Source organism: Nansenia antarctica (assembly GCF_963989245.1).
Source record: "Nansenia antarctica genome assembly, chromosome: 12".
Taxonomy (NCBI): Eukaryota; Metazoa; Chordata; class Actinopteri; order Argentiniformes; family Microstomatidae; genus Nansenia; species Nansenia antarctica.
Genome location: NC_137682.1, coordinates 16,969,361 through 16,986,696, shown reverse-complemented (window position 1 = coordinate 16,986,696; position 17,336 = coordinate 16,969,361). Strand labels below are relative to the sequence as shown.

Genomic DNA, 17,336 nt, shown 5'->3' with positions numbered 1-17,336 from the left:
CAATAATATCCTTTAGAATGAATGAGTGACAGACATATTTCTCAGCTTGAGTGGCGTCGGGCAATGGGAAGGGCGGGGTTTCTGCTTAGGGTGTGTAGAGGGGCTTACACTGTTTAATTCACGCCATCGGGTCCCCGTGTCGTGTCAACATTTCGGACTTAAAAGAAACATTTGGGGGGATGGAGGATTTAGTAAAACCATGTTAAGACCACCTAATAACACGGCTACATTTTTTGGGGGGTGTAAAAACAAAGGACACAAGGCGGATTGCGGCTTCTAACTGACCGTTCAGCCTGTATTCCATATCTGCCAGTGTCAGAGTGATTGAGAGTGTGTGTGAGTGAGATGGGCAGGGATTGTTCCATTATTGAAGGCACCTTTCTATTCCTGGAAGTGAACACAGTGTAGAATAAGGAAAAAGCTCTCACTTGCCCGTAACAGACAAATGTGGCTCACATAAAAATCCCCGACTCAAATATCAACATTTCCACTTTTATTTGTCAGGATACTTGCTTCATGTAAAATATTTCAATACAGTACAGTTCAATGCATGTTCCTTCTGCTGTCCTCCACACCATTGGTTGGTTGGTTTTCTCATGAAGTTCTAAGGCTTTCCCAAAGCAGAAGCTGCTTTGCCACTTATACAGTGAAAAAACAAAACCAATAAAAACAGATTAAATTATAAAACAAAAACAAAAACGAAAAAAAAAAGAAATCAAGGTTTTTATTTTCTTTTATTGTTTTTTTCTTCTTCTCTGGATAAAGTCCTCAACCAGAGCCTCGGGGGCTCCACATCCTCCCAGCTTGCTCCTTTCAGCAGCTCAGTTCGGTCCCCAGCAAAGGCCCTCATAGAGCCACACAGACAGATAGACGGACATATACAGACAGACAGGAGGACAGGTACTCTGTCAATGCTGGCAGTCACATAGCAGCTTTAGTCTCATTGAAGCTTGAACATGAAGAGGGGGGAGCCGGCTGGGGTAGAGCTTTGGTGGAGGTGGTGGGGAGGAGAGACGAAGGGCGGGAACAGAGGGGAAGAGGGAGAAAGGGTTCCCGTACTTAGACAAAGCCATCTTCTATCTATTTATTTGTATGTTTGTTTGTTTGTTTTTCTTGTATCCGAGTACCAGTTGTGGAATAATGTTTTCTTATGGTCACAAACTTGTGGCAGTTACTTGAACCACAAAAGAGTGGGGGCGGAGACAAAGAAACTGACAGTATCCACCCTCTCTTCTCCATCCTCCTCTTCCTCTTGCTTTGAGTTGTACTCCTCATGGATTTGCTTTGCAGCAGGGTTGCTGATGTTGGGTTATGTATTGTTATTTTCAGGATTGGAGTGGGTTTCTCATTGGGATCTAACAGACTGTTGCAGTGAGAGGGTGCCCTTAATAAACGGAGAGGGATGGGGGGGGACTGTTGCCACGGACACGCCCACGTCCCTCAGTACATTCTCCCGAGCGAGCGGGCGTGGTGAGGGAGGGCAGGGAGGGGTGAAGGGAGGGAGGCTCAGTAGCGATGGGTCTGGTGGGAGTACTGGGGAGGCTGCTGGGAGGTAGAGGAGTATCCCATGCTGCTCTGGGGCAGTGCTGTGCTTGTTCCCGGGTTCTGGTAGGCAGCATGTGGATTGGAGCGCTGCAGGAGAGAGAGGATGAGGTCACAGTCAAACACCAGGGAACCAATTAGACGTTCCGGTGGTCCAATGGGACCAACATCAACTCAGACCAGACTGAATCATGCTCATTTCCCAGAAAAGTGAGGTAAGTGTATCGATTGGACGAATATCCATCTTTGATGGATAAACATGAACAGTATGAGAACTATTATGCTACATTTCAGTCAGATTATTAAATACACTCACATTAACGAATTTGGGGTCCCTAGGTAAGATCTTAACTTAAGGCCTGGACCATACAGCGGACGACAACCTCGTGTGAGACGTTGGCTGCTGCGGCACGCCATCTAGAGATTCAGACTTTCCTATTTTTTCTGCATGCCGCACGTGTGAAAATGATCTGTTGATAGTCATATTGACATAATACCAGCAAGATACACTACAGTTTCAATGTCTGCATCTGTAAATATGTCAAACTTGTTAATAAGTGAAAAAGAAGTGTGGGCATTGCAGTTAAAAACAAACAAACTAATAAATTAGAACAAGTCTCTCTCTCTCTCTACTCAACACGTTCACTATCTGTTTCAAATTAAAAGCCCTATAGTTATTATTATACTATAGTAGGTATTGCTGAGGTAATTCAGTACTCTTGCTCTGAAAGAGGGTAGACAAAAACGACACGACTGCTTCCTGCTTATAACCGTTTCACTTTTCACTCATTTAGGATGGATGACAGCAGAGACTGAACCCAGAACAATTTATAATGAAGTGAAATGAAACATTATATTATTGATGGCCATTATCAAGGGCAAAGTCAATGTACAAAGATAGGGCTGACTGTAGCAGCTCCGCAGCAGAAACACTGTCAGTATGGAAGCCCCAAGTGTGAGAGCCTCAGCAGTTCCGCCACACACGCGCTGCTGAGGTAGACATTTTTCGGTGTGTTCCAGGGGTAAGTCTTGTTTTGTTTTGTTTTGTAAAGGTGACATAGTTCAGGGGTAGGCCTATACAGTATACATGATTTGCTGGGAAACCTACTGTGGCTTTAATTAAAAAATGATGCTATTTAAACATTGGTCATGTTTGACTCGAAACCTACAAAGCATATTCAAATTGTAGCCTAATGATGAAATGACTTGCACTTCTGTGTTTCCTAAAATACAACACTGCCCCTTTAAGACCTCAGTCAGACCTCAGCCAGCCAGTGTGTCTATGTTGCGTTGAACAGCACTAAATCACAGCTGCGAGTGAGTTGAGCTAGGAAATACGAACCCTGTAGTAATCTCAACTTTTAATTAATTCTCTCCCTTGTTCGGCTGTCGACTTTCACGTTCCAGAAGCTGTGCTGCTAGTCATGCCGACAGCTCACTCTGAAGCAATAAGCACCCCAAAAATAAATAATTTGATCATTTGGATAATTTGGGGGCCATATGCTAATCACCTACTTCGCCCATGCTTTGGGTTGGCCTGATCAGAAAAGGATGCATCAACCATATTAATAATATATATATAGATTAAATCTTTTTGTTTTTTTTTTGTTATCAAGCTGGCATGGCCTCATCAATGCACTGTTCACAAACCATGGTGGACTTCTAAACAATGAAATCCACCCCAATTCAGCTTATTATTAAGTTGTATGTGAGTGGAAATTAATGAATGGCCAAATAGATTGTGTGTATGCATGTTTTTTTAATCCTTTTATTTAACCAGAGAAGCCACATTGAGATTTTAAATCTCTTTTACAAGTGAGCTGTGGCCAGGAAGGCCATGTACGTATGCAGGTATATCTGTTAGCATGTGTACTTCATACCTGGTAGTCTGAGGTCATGATGAGGCCACCTGAGGTAGTGGTGGGCGGGACCACTCTCACCTTCTTTAGAGGCGGGCCCTGGGCATGGCTGTTGTCCTGGTTACCGGTATGCCCCGCCCCGTTGGTGTGGTTGTTCCCCTGTTGTTGCTGCTGCTGGTTCTTCTGCATTTCACAACCACACCGACAGAAGCCTTCATCAACCAGACATTAACACACAGAAATGGCACCAAAATGGTCCCTATAGAGCCTTTCAAACACTCTGGATTCACATATTGGCACACACACACAAGTATAAAGTATACACACACACACACACACAAGTATAACGTATGAGGCACACACATTTCTAACTTTCTCTGCCTTGTCTTCTGGCTCCTCCTCTGTCAGGAACTCCCTCTTGGGGTAGGGGATCTGGCAGCCTGCGAACACACTGTACAGCCACACACACACACACAGCCACACACACACACAGCCACACACGCACACACACACACACACGTTTTACAGAGCCTGTCCTCCTCCTTCTACCTCCACCAGCATCCCCTTGGCTTCCACTCACTCAGAGGTGGGCAGGGGCTCTTCCAGGAAGTAAGGGTCCAACATGGCCTGCTCTGACGTGATCCTGCGGATGGGGTCCATGGTGAGCAGCTTCTGCAGCTGGGAGAACGTTCACACAACGTCAGACTACACACAGGCAGGCGCAAGCCAAGAGAATGTTTAGTTGAAAAGGTGATGATGACACGATGACATGACACGTACCAAATGGAATGCTTTGCTGTCTGGTTTGACTTTGTGTTTTTCCATGTACTTTATAAGGCTGCAGTTAGTATACCTGCAATAGAAGAGAGGACATGTTATTTCGGCAAAGACTGATACCAATCTAAGTCTCACAGAAACGTCCTTGTTCAAAGCAGACTGGAGCATAAACAGATAAAGAGGAAGATTGAGAACCACACACACACAAACAGACAGACAGACACACACACTCACACACACACACACACACACACTCACGTGTTCCTTCTGAAGTCTTTCATCAAAGTCGAGTGCTCTGGCATCTTCTTAATGTCCTCCCAGTCTTTATCTGGGAACATCAGAAGGGATCAAGATGACATCATGCGAGGTGCTGTCCTTCACTAGTCAGACAGATTGCTTTGGCTCATGTGACTCCTGGTCATGGTTTCTCAATACATTCCTTTCAGAAGTCTTCTCAACCCATGATCAATGTAGATGAGCAGTGCAAAGACTTGAGATATCATATCACTAATACAAGAAATGTGTACTAACAATGATGAACTATGCTCCAACTGTCTATCGTGGGTGTTGCTGCTATTTATGTATTATTATTTCAGCTATGCTTTATTTTTACAGGGAGATCTTACTGAGACCTGAGGCTCTTTTTCTCCCAGAAGAATCCTGTAACAGCAAAGTGCATCATGGCATACAGGGGACTAGGCCAGGGTTTCCGTTAACCGGTAATTACCGGTCTTTGTCCGGTAAAATTTGTTGAAGTCCGACAAAGTGAAAACTCGTCGGACATAATGTCCGGTGAAAATAATTCCCTCTAAGCACAATTTGAATACAATTCGCTTTAGCGAATTTTGGCTTCGGGCCACCATTTTCAGCTGAGCACCAAACACACACACACTCATACACGCACAACACTGCCCGAGAGAGAAGGACCCGCCCCCTTTAGTTAGCCTGCCCGAGAGAGAAGGACCCGCCCCCTTTAGTTAGCCTGCCCGAGAGAGAAGGACCCGCCCCCTTTAGTTGGCCTATAGGCTAACTAAAGGGGGCGGGTCCTTCTCTCTCGGGCAGTGTTGTGTGTGTGTGTTTGGTGCTCAGCTGAAAATGGTGTCCCGAAGCGGAGCGCCTTAACTTTATCGCACAATAACAAGGATAACAAACTAAACGGACAACATTTACACTATGGAGACAAACTTCAGCGATATGATCTAACAGCCGGTCTTCAGGACGACATACAAAAACAGTTATGTTCTCCTCATTGTCATACTCCCGAGTCCGATTAAGTATGATTTGACAGGCAGCTAAACGAAATGCCTTCCCAACCAGCGAGACCTGGGGGGTATTCCATCAACGTCGCTAAAGGAAAATCCTGGCTTATTTTTGATAACTCTCGCGAGATTTATCGGAATATGCCTGTATATTTTTAGGAACCCCCGCGAGACTTTGTCAGACTAAACCTGGATTTTCTTTTAGCGATGTTGATGGAATACCCCCCTGGTTATAGAAATTACGTTGTTTTATTGATAAAAAAAAGGGTAAAACTGGAAAGAGAAAATAGAAAACTCACATTAATCCCAAACAATTTAACAAACTTCAGTTAACGTAATGTGGAGTCCGTTCATTGATCGATGCTGTCTGTTCAGTTCCCAGTGAGGCGCCCGTTCAGCGCTGGACATAATGGCATAGCGCGCATGCGAATCATGTTATATTATTATATATTATATAGCTCGCATCTAATCGTATCGGATGAGAAATAGACATTACATGGCATATATAGGCCGCTACACAACAGTAATCACCGCGACAAACAGCTATATTAGATTTGGAAGCAAAAAAATATGATTTTTAAATTTTATTTATTTATTATATTTTAATATGATGACCGGAATATATCACGTTTGTCCGGTAAATCGAAATCTTCCCGGACACGATGTCCGGCGGCAATTTTTTGTAACGGAAACCCTGGACTAGGCAGCAGCAAAGTGCATCATGGCATACAGGGGATGAGCAGAGCAGAGAGGGGCTCTCATACAGGGGATAAGCAGAGCAGAGAGGGGCTCTCATACAGGGGATAAGCAGAGCAGAGACGGGCTCTCTCTCACCAGCAGGGAAGCCCATGACGTTGAAGATGCGGTCCAGCTGGTCATGGTGGTAGGGGTTACTGGTCTTTATGTCCTCCTGGCGACAGTGGAAGATGGGCTCAGACGTCAGGAGCTCCGCAAAGATACAGCCAATCGCCCAGATGTCTGAGAGAGAGACAGAGAGAGAGAGAGAGAGAGAGAGAGAGAGAGACAGAGGCGTTGTTAGCTTTTTCACATAATACCTATAGGTCTAAACATGTTTGCACACTAAAACACACACCCCAAACCCCATGAGCTTGTGAAGTAGTATCGGAGCGGGAGAAAAGGCAGCAGACGCTCCGATGTTTTGAATACCCACTCCAGGCTCTGGTCAAACTACATCCGCTCCTCGCTGCGCTACAACTTCAACAAAGCTTGAAATAGTTCTTATGAATTACTGACCCATATCCTTCTTCTCTAATTGCCAAATAATTCCAGAATACTCACCACCTAGAGTGCCAAGTGTTTTTTTTTTTTGACCTAGCAACAATACTAGCTAGAAAATTAAGCACCATAATTCATGCACTTTTGGTGATGAATATAGACACATTTGGCACTCTAGAATGTTGACAATTTGGGCAACTTTATTCACCCTCTGCACTAAAGGAGTTAACGGCCCTGCTGGTTCATACCGATGGCCTTGGTGTAGTGGCGGGCCCCCAGCAGCAGCTCAGGCGCTCGGTACCAGAAGGTGACTACCACCGGGTCCAGATCTGCTAAAGGCTTCAGTGGTGAGTTAAAGAGTCGCGCAAAACCCATGTCCGCTGCAAGAAAGGCAACAAAACACAAATAGGTCAATCAGCTGATAAACAAACGAACAAACCGTTGTCTGTCCATTATCCTGACAGTTAGTGTGCATCCTATGTAGTGCTAGTGACATAAAGTACTATAGCCGCTCTGTGTAGTGACAGAGCTGAGATAACACAGAATAAGAACACTTCTTCATACCGATCTTCACCCGACCCCTCTCTGGTCCTTCCCCCATCACTAGGATGTTGGCCGGTTTCTGAGGAATAACACATGAAGAGTTAAACCATCATCATCCCAAACATACTTCATCCTAATACAAAACACTGACATTGCAGAGAGGAATTAACATTAGGTTGGCACTGCTGAATCACAATATTTCCAGGTAAAATGGAACCCTCCTATCCTTTCAGCCCTCTAGTGGAGCAACATTGAACAGTAGGTCCTGCAGGGGGAGGCAGCTCCATCTCCACACCAATCTGGGTAGCATTCAATAATTATATAATGAGTATAGAGTGTGAATAAAGTCGCCCGAATTGTCAATGGTCTACAGTGCCATGGGTGGCTTTATCCACCAAAGATGTATACAGTTTGATTCTTCATTTTGCAGCAAATCAGTATTGTTATGAAAATATTGTTGCTGGGTAAATACCACATAAAACACTTGGCACTCTAGGTGGTGAGAGTTCCCGGAAATCTTTGGCAGTTAAAGACTTCTCTGTCCTAAGTACCGTATTTTCCGCCCTATAAGGCGCACTTAAAAGTCCCAAAAAAAAAAAAAAAACGACAGTGCGCCTTATAACCCGGTGCGCCTTATATATGGATCAAAATGTAAAAATTACATGACCAATATTTTTTTTTTAATAATAATACAATGTTTCAGTACGACTGGTAAACTACAAAGCCGCACCGCTTGCAGCATTACGGTAATCAGTAAACGACGGCCGCCATCTTGGAATCTCCGCGAATGCTATGCTTGTGGTGGGTTAACATAATTCACCCCCGGAACTAATAGTTGGGAGTATTGTTCCGTACGGAGGGTTAAGTGGGTGGTACTGAGTTTTAGTTCCTGTTTTAAGTGTGTGATAACAACTGGTTCATGTCTGTCAATAAACGTCTAGCTGTGACATTTAATACGCCGCCTCCGACTCCCGTCTCTCGGCACTACATGCTATTGTTATTCTATCATGTGCTCTGAATGGATGCCGTACTCACCCAACTGTTCAATTCGGACACTCACACCGCTTGCAGCATTACGGTAATCAGTAAACACCGGTGTTGTGCTTACTCACAGTCCCACACCACAAGACCCCAAGTAAAGAAGACTAAACAGAGTTTCCGAGGGAACAAAGTGAGATTCTTGGTGCTTTCAACTTGAAGTTTTAAAGTACCCACTCGATATAATAAACAACAGTTTAACGATCACTAAACACTTATCATTTGTGTATTGGATTCATTATTCTCGTTTGCCGGAGGCTACCGGTAAGGGAGGGTTGATTTGTAAACATACTTTCGTTTTAGCTCGTGTTCAAAAGCAAGAACTGTGTGTTCATCTAGTTATGTGTAGTTATGTGTTTTTAGCATGTCGATGTTCTCCCAGTATGTTGTCATGTTATTAAAATACAGTTTAGACCTTCGTAGCGATGTGTTTTGTTAGCTGTTAGCCGCTAGCAGCGTTTGTTGTGGATGAACCAACATTCAAATACGCCTGTCGTGTTCAATCTTTCTCTGATTTGAATGTATGACACATCATTTGAAAGCTTACAATCTGTAGTTTAAGCATGTGAAAAACAAAACAAAACTGAAAAAGTACGTTGCACATTTCACCAGGAGCTGTCACATATTGGTTGTTGGTTATAATTGTATAGCCTATTGGTTGTTTTCTGGTGTTGTTTTGCTCTGTTTGTAGTCTACTTGATGTATTTTTATCAGCTGTTAAATCACCACAGCGGTTAATCCACTAATAGAGATAATAGCAGATTGAAAATGCTTGTAGCTAACTACTCTATATCTCGTGGTTGCAGCTATTGCGAATTGCTATTCACGCGAGTCAGCTGTGAATCACCGCAGGTCCTTGACGCTTGTTGCAAAAATGGATGACGAACGGCTGATACTTGAGGTGGAAAAATATATATTTTTGACAGTGGAGCAGGTAGAACGTTGATGGTGACAACGCTCAGGTGGAGCTTGGACAACGGGAAGTTGACACAACACCGATGGAGAGGTGACGCAACGCAGTAGGTGGAGCTTGGGCGTAACGCAACCCCAGTCAAACGTTTGACTGCAGTATCTATTCTATGCGCCTTATAAGCCGGTGCGCCTTATAAGCCGGTGCGCCTTGTATATGAAAAAAATTCTAAAATAGGCCATTCGTTGAAGGTGCGCCTTATACTCCGGTGCGCCTTATAGGGCGGAAAATACGGTATGTGTGAGCCAATCACATTCCTCAGATCCAATCAGTGGAAAGCTCAGCTTCTGTGTTAGACGAATACTGCCAGTAGACTCCTTACTCTCACCTTACTCTCATGATCTTTCATTGTGTGCGTGTGTGTGTGTGTGTGTGTGTGTGTGTGTGTGTGTATGTATGTGACTGTCAGTCACAAGTTTATATTCTACGGATGTTGTTCAGGGCTGTATGCGCGTTCCCGGTTCCATGTGTACTCTACTCTTGTGTACTTCATATTCGATGAACTGATTATCTCTCGTGTACTTCATATTCGATGAACTGATTATCTCTCGTGTAGCCTACTTAATATTCGATGAACTGATTATCTCTCGTGTACTTCATATTCGATGAACTGATTATCTCTTGTGTACTTAATATTCGATGAACTGATTATCTCTCGTCTACTTCATATTCGATGAACTGATTATCTCTTGTGTACTTCATATTCGATGAGCTGATGATCTTTCTGTGTGTGTGTGTGTGTGTGTGTGTGTGTGTGTGTGTGTGTGTCTTGGGCGTATCTGTCAGTCACATGTACGTATATGTTCAGTGCTGTATGCGCGTTCCGCAAGTTCTGCTGCAGCTGTAGCCTCAGGATATCTTGGTATTTGATCACCTTCTATATAAAATCACCTGTTCGGCTTTAATGGCTTAAATGGCTTTTTGTTTTTTTTTACGTTGCCATCCTCTAGTTTTTGGTGAAATTACGTCTTTGTTTTGAGCGCCAGTGCGGGTTTCATGCACGTGCACGCGAAAATGGAACACTCCGCCACTAATGTGAAAAATCCTGGAGGAAACACTGTATCATATTAACAACATTATATACTTTCAAATATGCTTAACGTCATCCATTCATAAACATTTGTTTCAATAACTGGCATATTCTGGGAATATATAAAAGGTATGGCATTGGCAAAAGCCTCCTCCATCTCTATTCAGGCTCGTTAGCACATCCATCCTCGACTCCCTTTCTTCTTCTTCTCCTCATCCTCCCCCTCCCCCTCCCTCCTCTTCCACCCTCCCCCCTCTCTCACCAGGTCCCTGTGTAGCACCCAGTTGGCGTGCAGGTAATGGATTCCGTCCAGGATCTGGTAGAGCAGGGACTTAACCATCCCCCTGGGCAGTTGCAGCGGCTTCTTATTGGCTTTGGAGGCTCTGTGGAACTTAATGATGTGCTGTAGATAGACGAGACATCAATTAGTGTGTGTGCGCATATACTGTAGAATTGTGTCGCCTCCCAGCAATGTGTAGAGGGCGTCTCTAAAATGTAAATGAAAAAAACAAGTTTTTAATAGTTTCCTCATTTCAAAGATAGAGAGAGAGAGAGAGAGAGAGTCAGTCCTACAAGGGTGGTGTTGCATCACAGAAATATGTGAGTGTTTATGAAAATGATTGCAACTGCAGGACTTGTGGGTGTATCCGTTGGAGGTGTCTGTAAGTTTGGTTTGCGTGCGTCTGTTACTTACCCAGAGATCATGCTCTGCGTAGTCAAACAGCAGCCAGACTTTGCGGTCTGCGTGTGACAGGAAGACCTTCTGCAGGGAGATCACGTTGGGGTGCTTCAGCTCTCGCAGCAGCTGGAAGAAAACAAGAGACCTTTAACTCGTTTAGTGAGGGTGAATAAAGTTGCCAAAATTGCCAACATTCTAGAGTGCCATGGGTGATTTTATTCACCAAAAATGCATAAACTATGATGCTCCATTCATTGTGTAGCCAATCAAAGTATTGTTGCACTCTAGGTGATGTGTAACGTTTTGGTATAGTACATGGACCCAGGTGCGGTGCAGATAAAGGCACAACGAGGCGCGGCGGGGGACGGGGTGGGGGCCAAAGGAGTGGAGGCTTTAGGAGGGAGACATGGAAGGTGGGGTGCACCCGCATGGACGGGGGAAGCGGTACGCCATCGGGTTGACCTGGTGTATGATCTTGAAGGGGCCAACATAAAGCTGGGACGGTTTCTGAGACTGGACTCGGAGGGGGAGATCCCGCGTGGAGAGCCACACCCTCTGCCCAGGATGGAAGACCGGAGCAAAGCGACGCCTGAGATTGGCCTGGAGTTGAGACCAGACGGGTGTGTGGCGCCCTCCAACCACTGTCTCCACTCCTCCAACGCGAGTTTTACCACCAGCAACTTGTAGTTCCCCAGATCGTAATTACATGCCACCGGCGAGAGCCGTCACAAAAGGATTGCACAGGGATGGGTCTTGTTGTCCGAGGGGGACCAAGAAGGGAAAAGGGCTCTTCCGGATGAGGGCTGTCAGGGGGGAAGGCAAGAATACTAAAATTCCACACGCCAGGAAACTTTCCACCTGCTTCGCCGGAAACTCAGATGCTGGAGGACTAACTGAACGTGCTGCTCGTGTTTGGCGATGTCCTGGGGAAAATGAGGATGTCGTCCAAGCTGTAACACTGTTCGATACCAAAGGGCATAACCATGTATTTATAGTGCACATTCTGGGTGTCACTCATCCCCCTGCCTGATAACGCTGTCCTCTGTCCTTCTTCGCCACAAAGAACCCGCGGCGGTTGGGGAAGAGAAGGGACGAATGAGACCGGTGGTGAGGGACATGACTAGGGTCTCGGGGCGAGAAAAGGGAAAACAGTCAATGAGTCACAGGGTCTATGGGGGGTAATTCCTTGGCCCACTGCTTGCTGAAAATCTCTCCCAGAACACCAATCACACCTGTGATTGAGGCAGCACAGTGGATGGCCAAAGGGAGACACCTAGGGACTGGGGAGAGCGACCCCCATCTGTAACAGTGATGATTGCTCTGGAATTCTTTGGCAGTTAGTGAGTTAAAGAACATTACCATAATGTGAACCTAAAAGGCAATCATTGAACGGAAGAATATACATTTATATGCTATAGATTAAGGTATATATGATGACATTCTCTGTCCCATAAACGGGACTGAAATTAAGAAAACATCCCACAGTTTTAATCACAGCACTTGCAGCAGGGATGCATGTCTATAAGATGGTGGCGATAATTAATGCAAATCTCAAATAAAAAGTTATCTGCAATGGATGGACATAACGCACACAAACTGCAGTATTCAAAATGTGTTTTCTATCAAGAGCGATTCCATTTATTTGACATGTTACATTTATTTTCAGTGTTATCTCTGCAATAGCTTGCACTACCAGGGCTGTGTGGCGGTTAATCATTATCACACACAACACACACACACACACACACAACACACACACACAGGCACACACACACAGGCACACACACACACACATCCCACCTGTATCCATGGCAATGCGCGCGCGCACGCACACACACACACACACACACACACACTTACTGCAATCTCTCTGCAGGCTGACATTGAGATGCCAGTGCCTTCAATCTGCTTAAGGGCGTAGTCCTTGTCATCCTTCCTGCAAACAGAGAAAGTTATAACATCAACACTTCACTACAGTTCCCAATGAGGCCTCACTGCACTGAGACAAAGGAGAATGGTTGGCAGCTGGTAGAGGGGTTGTGAGAGGAGGGTAAGATACTTAAATAACCTCCATATTTGTGTAACCAAGCTCACCTCCAAGCCACAATACAATGGGGAAGAGACAAACAGAGGAGCGAAGGGGCAGGCCTTCACTATGGGCATACACCCCTCTCCTCCCCTCCACCCAGCCCAAATCAGATCATACACCCCTCCACCCAGCCCATAAACCACTCTTTGTGCCTCCTCGGACCCTGTCCAACTCCTGGAGAACAAATTAGGTAAGAGAATCTTGTAAACAGCAGTCTGAGTCCTATGGTTAACACACAAACATCTACAAACACTGGTTACGGCCGCCAGTGTGTCTGGACCATGTTAATGGACCTGGTGGTGTGGAGCGAAACTGCCTGGTGGGTCTGACCCAAGTCCCAGATGCTAAAGGAACACAGCTGAGTCACAATAGGCTCAGGCCTCGCCTGGACTGGAACAGATTAGGCTCTGGGCTGGGTTGAATACGCATAATCTTTTGGAGCAGTGAGCTGGTATTTCAGATGTTTAAAGTCTCCGTAGCTAAATTGAAAGTGTAGAGAATTATTATTATTTTAGAAAAATATAGGCCTACAAGTAATATTTTAACCCATTACGAACAGTTAATCAATACATACTTTACCATCAAAGACAAATAATGTAGGCTATTTTGGCATTAAGAGAAAAGTGCAATTGCATAAACATTATTACACCCACTCCATTCTTATTGGCATAGAGAGTTAGAGACTGAGCCTCAATTGCAACATAAAAAACACCAATTGAAATACAATTAGCCTACATATTTTACTTGGCCCTAAAGTATTTGTATTAATTTATACCATACTACCCAGTGTTCGAGTTATGTGGGAGCCAATGGGAGCTGAGCTCCCATAAGGAAGGTCTGAGCTCCCATGAAAGCAGTCAAATCATACATCTGTGGGGGTCGCTAATAATACATTACCACAACCATTATTTGATCAAAAATGTCAATGTAATTAGTATTATTTATATTTATTTATATGATAAATATTCTAAAATAAACATGTTTTCCAAAAGAACTACGCGCACCAGCATTAATCTCCTGTGAATGACAGTATGCCTTTGACTGCCTGCACTTTACCACCAAGACACTATGGGGCGCAGTAGAATATTGTGCAACAGCAGAATACGATCGTTGAGAGCTTGCGAACGTGAAAACACGATTATTGAGAAGAAAACATTCAGTAGCTAGCTATCATGCCAACCCAAAAAAGGCCACTGCTGCCGACCGAGGCGACAAGACTGGAAAGTTTCGGGATTTCATCCAAGAAACCAAACTTGAATTCAGCTGCCCTGTTATGACACCTAACTGTTGAAATAGCAGAGCTCAAACAAAAGCAAGTGCTTCCGAAGAAAGTAGCAGAACTCCCCTCCAGTATGTATAAGGAGACAGCTAGTTCGTTCAGGGCAGCCTATACTGTCGCTAAAGAAAGGATTATACAGTCGGTCCTACTCACCGATCTGATCATTCATGTGCCCAGATTGTAGAGCACATTGCACAAGAGATGAAAAACAAATTGTTTCTAATGTCAAATCACTTGATTCCCGTATTAGCGTAACATTAGATGAAAGCACAATTCATGGACGAGCATACATGATTATTTATGTCAGGTGCGATGTCACTGGAAATGGAGACGGGGACAATGTGTCGTGCTTGTGTAGTACCCTCGAAAAATAATAACCAATAATATGGTTATTATAACTATAACTATTAATTATAACATTTATTTTAATGCAAAGTTGCCAACTAATAATTATTTCTACAGCCAACTGTAAGGGGTTAAATTTAGATCAGGACTGAAGAGGGGAGCCAATGGCGTTGTATTTAGTAGGTCAGGTGGTAGTCTGCCCAGTTTCATCTAGAAGCCGCTCCCGCGCTGCCTTCAGAGCAAACTTGGGAAGAGAAGCTAGTCCTGTGTCTTCATTCCTGTGCTAATATCCTGTGTTTTCCAGGTTTGTTACAACGTATTAATGTAGAATACATCAGAGATATGTTTTGAGTAGACTTGAGTGTTTAGAATCCGACTTTTGATTAACGTGAGAATTGTGCCCGTTGCCTTTCTGTATGTCCATTGCTAGCTAGCTGCTAGCCAGGCATCCAAACGGCACGTTATAATGCGGTCAAAACCGTAAGATGAAGTGATTTTCCTGAATACACTTGACAGTCTTGATTGATTAGTATTTCGAAAGTTTGTTGTTTATATTTGATGCCAATAGGCTAATATTACGTTTTGTGAATGTTTTAGTCTTAAAGTAAGACTACAGTTTAAATTGTATTATATTGCTATATCCCAGTGTGTCGTGACGATAATTTGGAATAGCCAATTGAGAATGTTTTTGAGTGAGACACTCTTGCCACAGAATAGTAGGCTACTGTATGACTTGGTACCAGAATAAGTAGGTCTATTATATGTTTATTGAAAAGTGTGTGTTTATAGATTGGAGGAGAATGTGGATTTATTATTTTATTACAATTTCATTCAATTATACTATGAGTGTATTATGCAAGGTAATAGCATACACACCAGCATAAATGCTGCAACAAATGGACATTTAATTGAGTCTTGAAAGACATGGATATATTTCCCACTAGCATTAGGGACATATTTGGAAAATTATTGTTTTATTAGTTGTTTTTCTAAGTCCCAACGCTGTGTGGGCATGATTCGCGCGGGTGCATGAGAACATTTCGCACTGTTATTTTGGAGACCCCCACAAAACTCAGTTTATAACTCGAACCCTGATACTGCCACAATGACAGAGCACAGTCGTGCCTTTAGTAAAGGGGAGGCTTGGGGAACATAGATAGAGAAGGGAGCATACAGAAGGGGGAGTGCAGCTCTTTGAAACTATTTAATAAGTAATATTGTACGGTTCGCAGGAACTGCTGCGCTAGATGGGCTTTAGTATGCACTTGTGACATATCTGCATTTTCCACAGCCATACCAGACAAGCCAGCCCGCCAGACCAAACATCCCCTGTCTGTCTGCGGCTAAGCACTGTCTCCTGACTCCTCCTGCGACTTATGTCACACAGCTTATGAGGCAGACTTGTTGTTGTTGTTGTTGTTGTTGTTGTTGTTGTTGTTGTTGTTGTTGTTGTTGTTGTTGTTGTTGAAAACCCCTCAGATAAATCCCCCCGTGTCAAATCGACACGGCCAATATTGATCTCATAGTACTACCCATCGTGATGACTGTAAAAAAAACTGCTTCCTGCAAAAGTCTATTCTAGCCCATCACCGCTCGTAAAGATGTTACAAGATCCATGATCTGCAACCTTAACACAAACTCAAAACTGCCCAATGGAAACACATGAAACACATGCCACGGTCACAATGACAGTTTTTTTGTTTAGATTACACTGCACAGGGCTGATTGATCCATGGCTGGTCCACTGGATTGGTGCTCAAAACGAGACGTGATCTTTGTAACGCAACACAAGCTCAGGTGTGTGGCGTATTAAACCTTCGCAACTGGATTTCCTCAAATGTTTCGCTTATTTGCTACGAACAGACAGATAGAAAGTGCATTAAAATAAGAGCGCCTTGAGATGGAAGGAGCGGGTTAAGGCGAACGGAGAGACTGGCGTAGCTTAGCTCCTGGCTTCATGAAGGCCTTGTTGGCTTTACTACTCACCCATCTTTTCTCTTGGCTTTGTACACATGACCGTAGGTGCCTCTGCCCACTTTGCAGCCCTCGTATTCAAACAGGTCCTCCACTCGCTCTCTCTCCCCGGTCAGCTTCACTTTGAAATCATAGTCCATTTTCTCTCTCTGTTTTGTTTTGGTTCAGTTATCTTAGACTCCTTTCCTTTTAAACGCGCCGCTTGGGAGGCAACTTATTTCTCCGACAACCCCGGGTGTGTAATGTTTAGTTGCCTTCCCCTCGCGTCGCCCTGGGGACTCAGCCCAGTTTCCACATTTAACGGCTCGAGTTGATGGATATTATCAGAGAGGTTTGTCGGCGAGGTGTGTTAGGTTAGCTACCCCCTTTCACTTGGGTTCCTCTGCTACTGTTACTGCGTTTCTCAACCGGTCTCTCAGGCTGTGGCTGTGTTCGAAATGGCATACTAGTATACTGCATACTAGCATACTCAATGAGTATATACTGCATACTGCCTACTAAATTCATAATAAGTATGCCAATACCAGCCGACCGAAAATCTAGTTACATACATTTCTTGCATACTCAAATTTCACATAATCTACAGTGTGAACGCACTGCTTACATACTCAAAATCTACGTCATATCTAGTATGCCATTCCGAACACAGCCTCACTCGGGAGAACAGAGAATGTTTCGCACGGCACTGTCGTAAAATGCCGTTATCGCAGCTCCGC

The 17,336-nt window shown here is 44.2% G+C and overlaps 1 protein-coding gene across 1 annotated transcript; it reads right to left on the bottom strand.

Moving 5' to 3' along the window:
• Window positions 1-790: 790 nt before the first annotated feature.
• cdk8 (cyclin dependent kinase 8) lies at window positions 791-16,839 on the bottom strand. Its single transcript, XM_080543431.1, has 13 exons — window positions 16,633-16,839; window positions 12,794-12,869; window positions 10,949-11,059; window positions 10,517-10,657; window positions 7,238-7,295; window positions 6,922-7,053; window positions 6,272-6,415; window positions 4,437-4,506; window positions 4,182-4,254; window positions 3,982-4,079; window positions 3,765-3,852; window positions 3,423-3,584; window positions 791-1,632 (listed from the first exon to the last, which is right to left on the bottom strand). The coding sequence occupies exons 1-13, from the start codon at window positions 16,758-16,760 to the stop codon at window positions 1,507-1,509; spliced, it is 1,407 nt and encodes a 468-aa protein (XP_080399557.1). The 5' UTR covers window positions 16,761-16,839; the 3' UTR covers window positions 791-1,506.
• Between the last annotated feature and the right edge of the window lie 497 nt (window positions 16,840-17,336).

Excerpts from the sequence above, each read along its gene's own strand:
- cdk8 (XM_080543431.1), bottom strand. The coding sequence starts at position 16,760 with ATGGACTATGATTTCAAAGTGAAGCTGACCGGGGAGAGAGAGCGAGTG. Across the intron at positions 7,054-7,237 it reads GAGGGGTCGGGTGAAGATCG|CGGACATGGGTTTTGCGCGA; the intron begins GTATGAAGAAGT and ends CCTTTCTTGCAG. Across the intron at positions 3,853-3,981 it reads GAGCCCCTGCCCACCTCTGA|TGTGTTCGCAGGCTGCCAGA; the intron begins GTGAGTGGAAGC and ends GTGGCTGTACAG.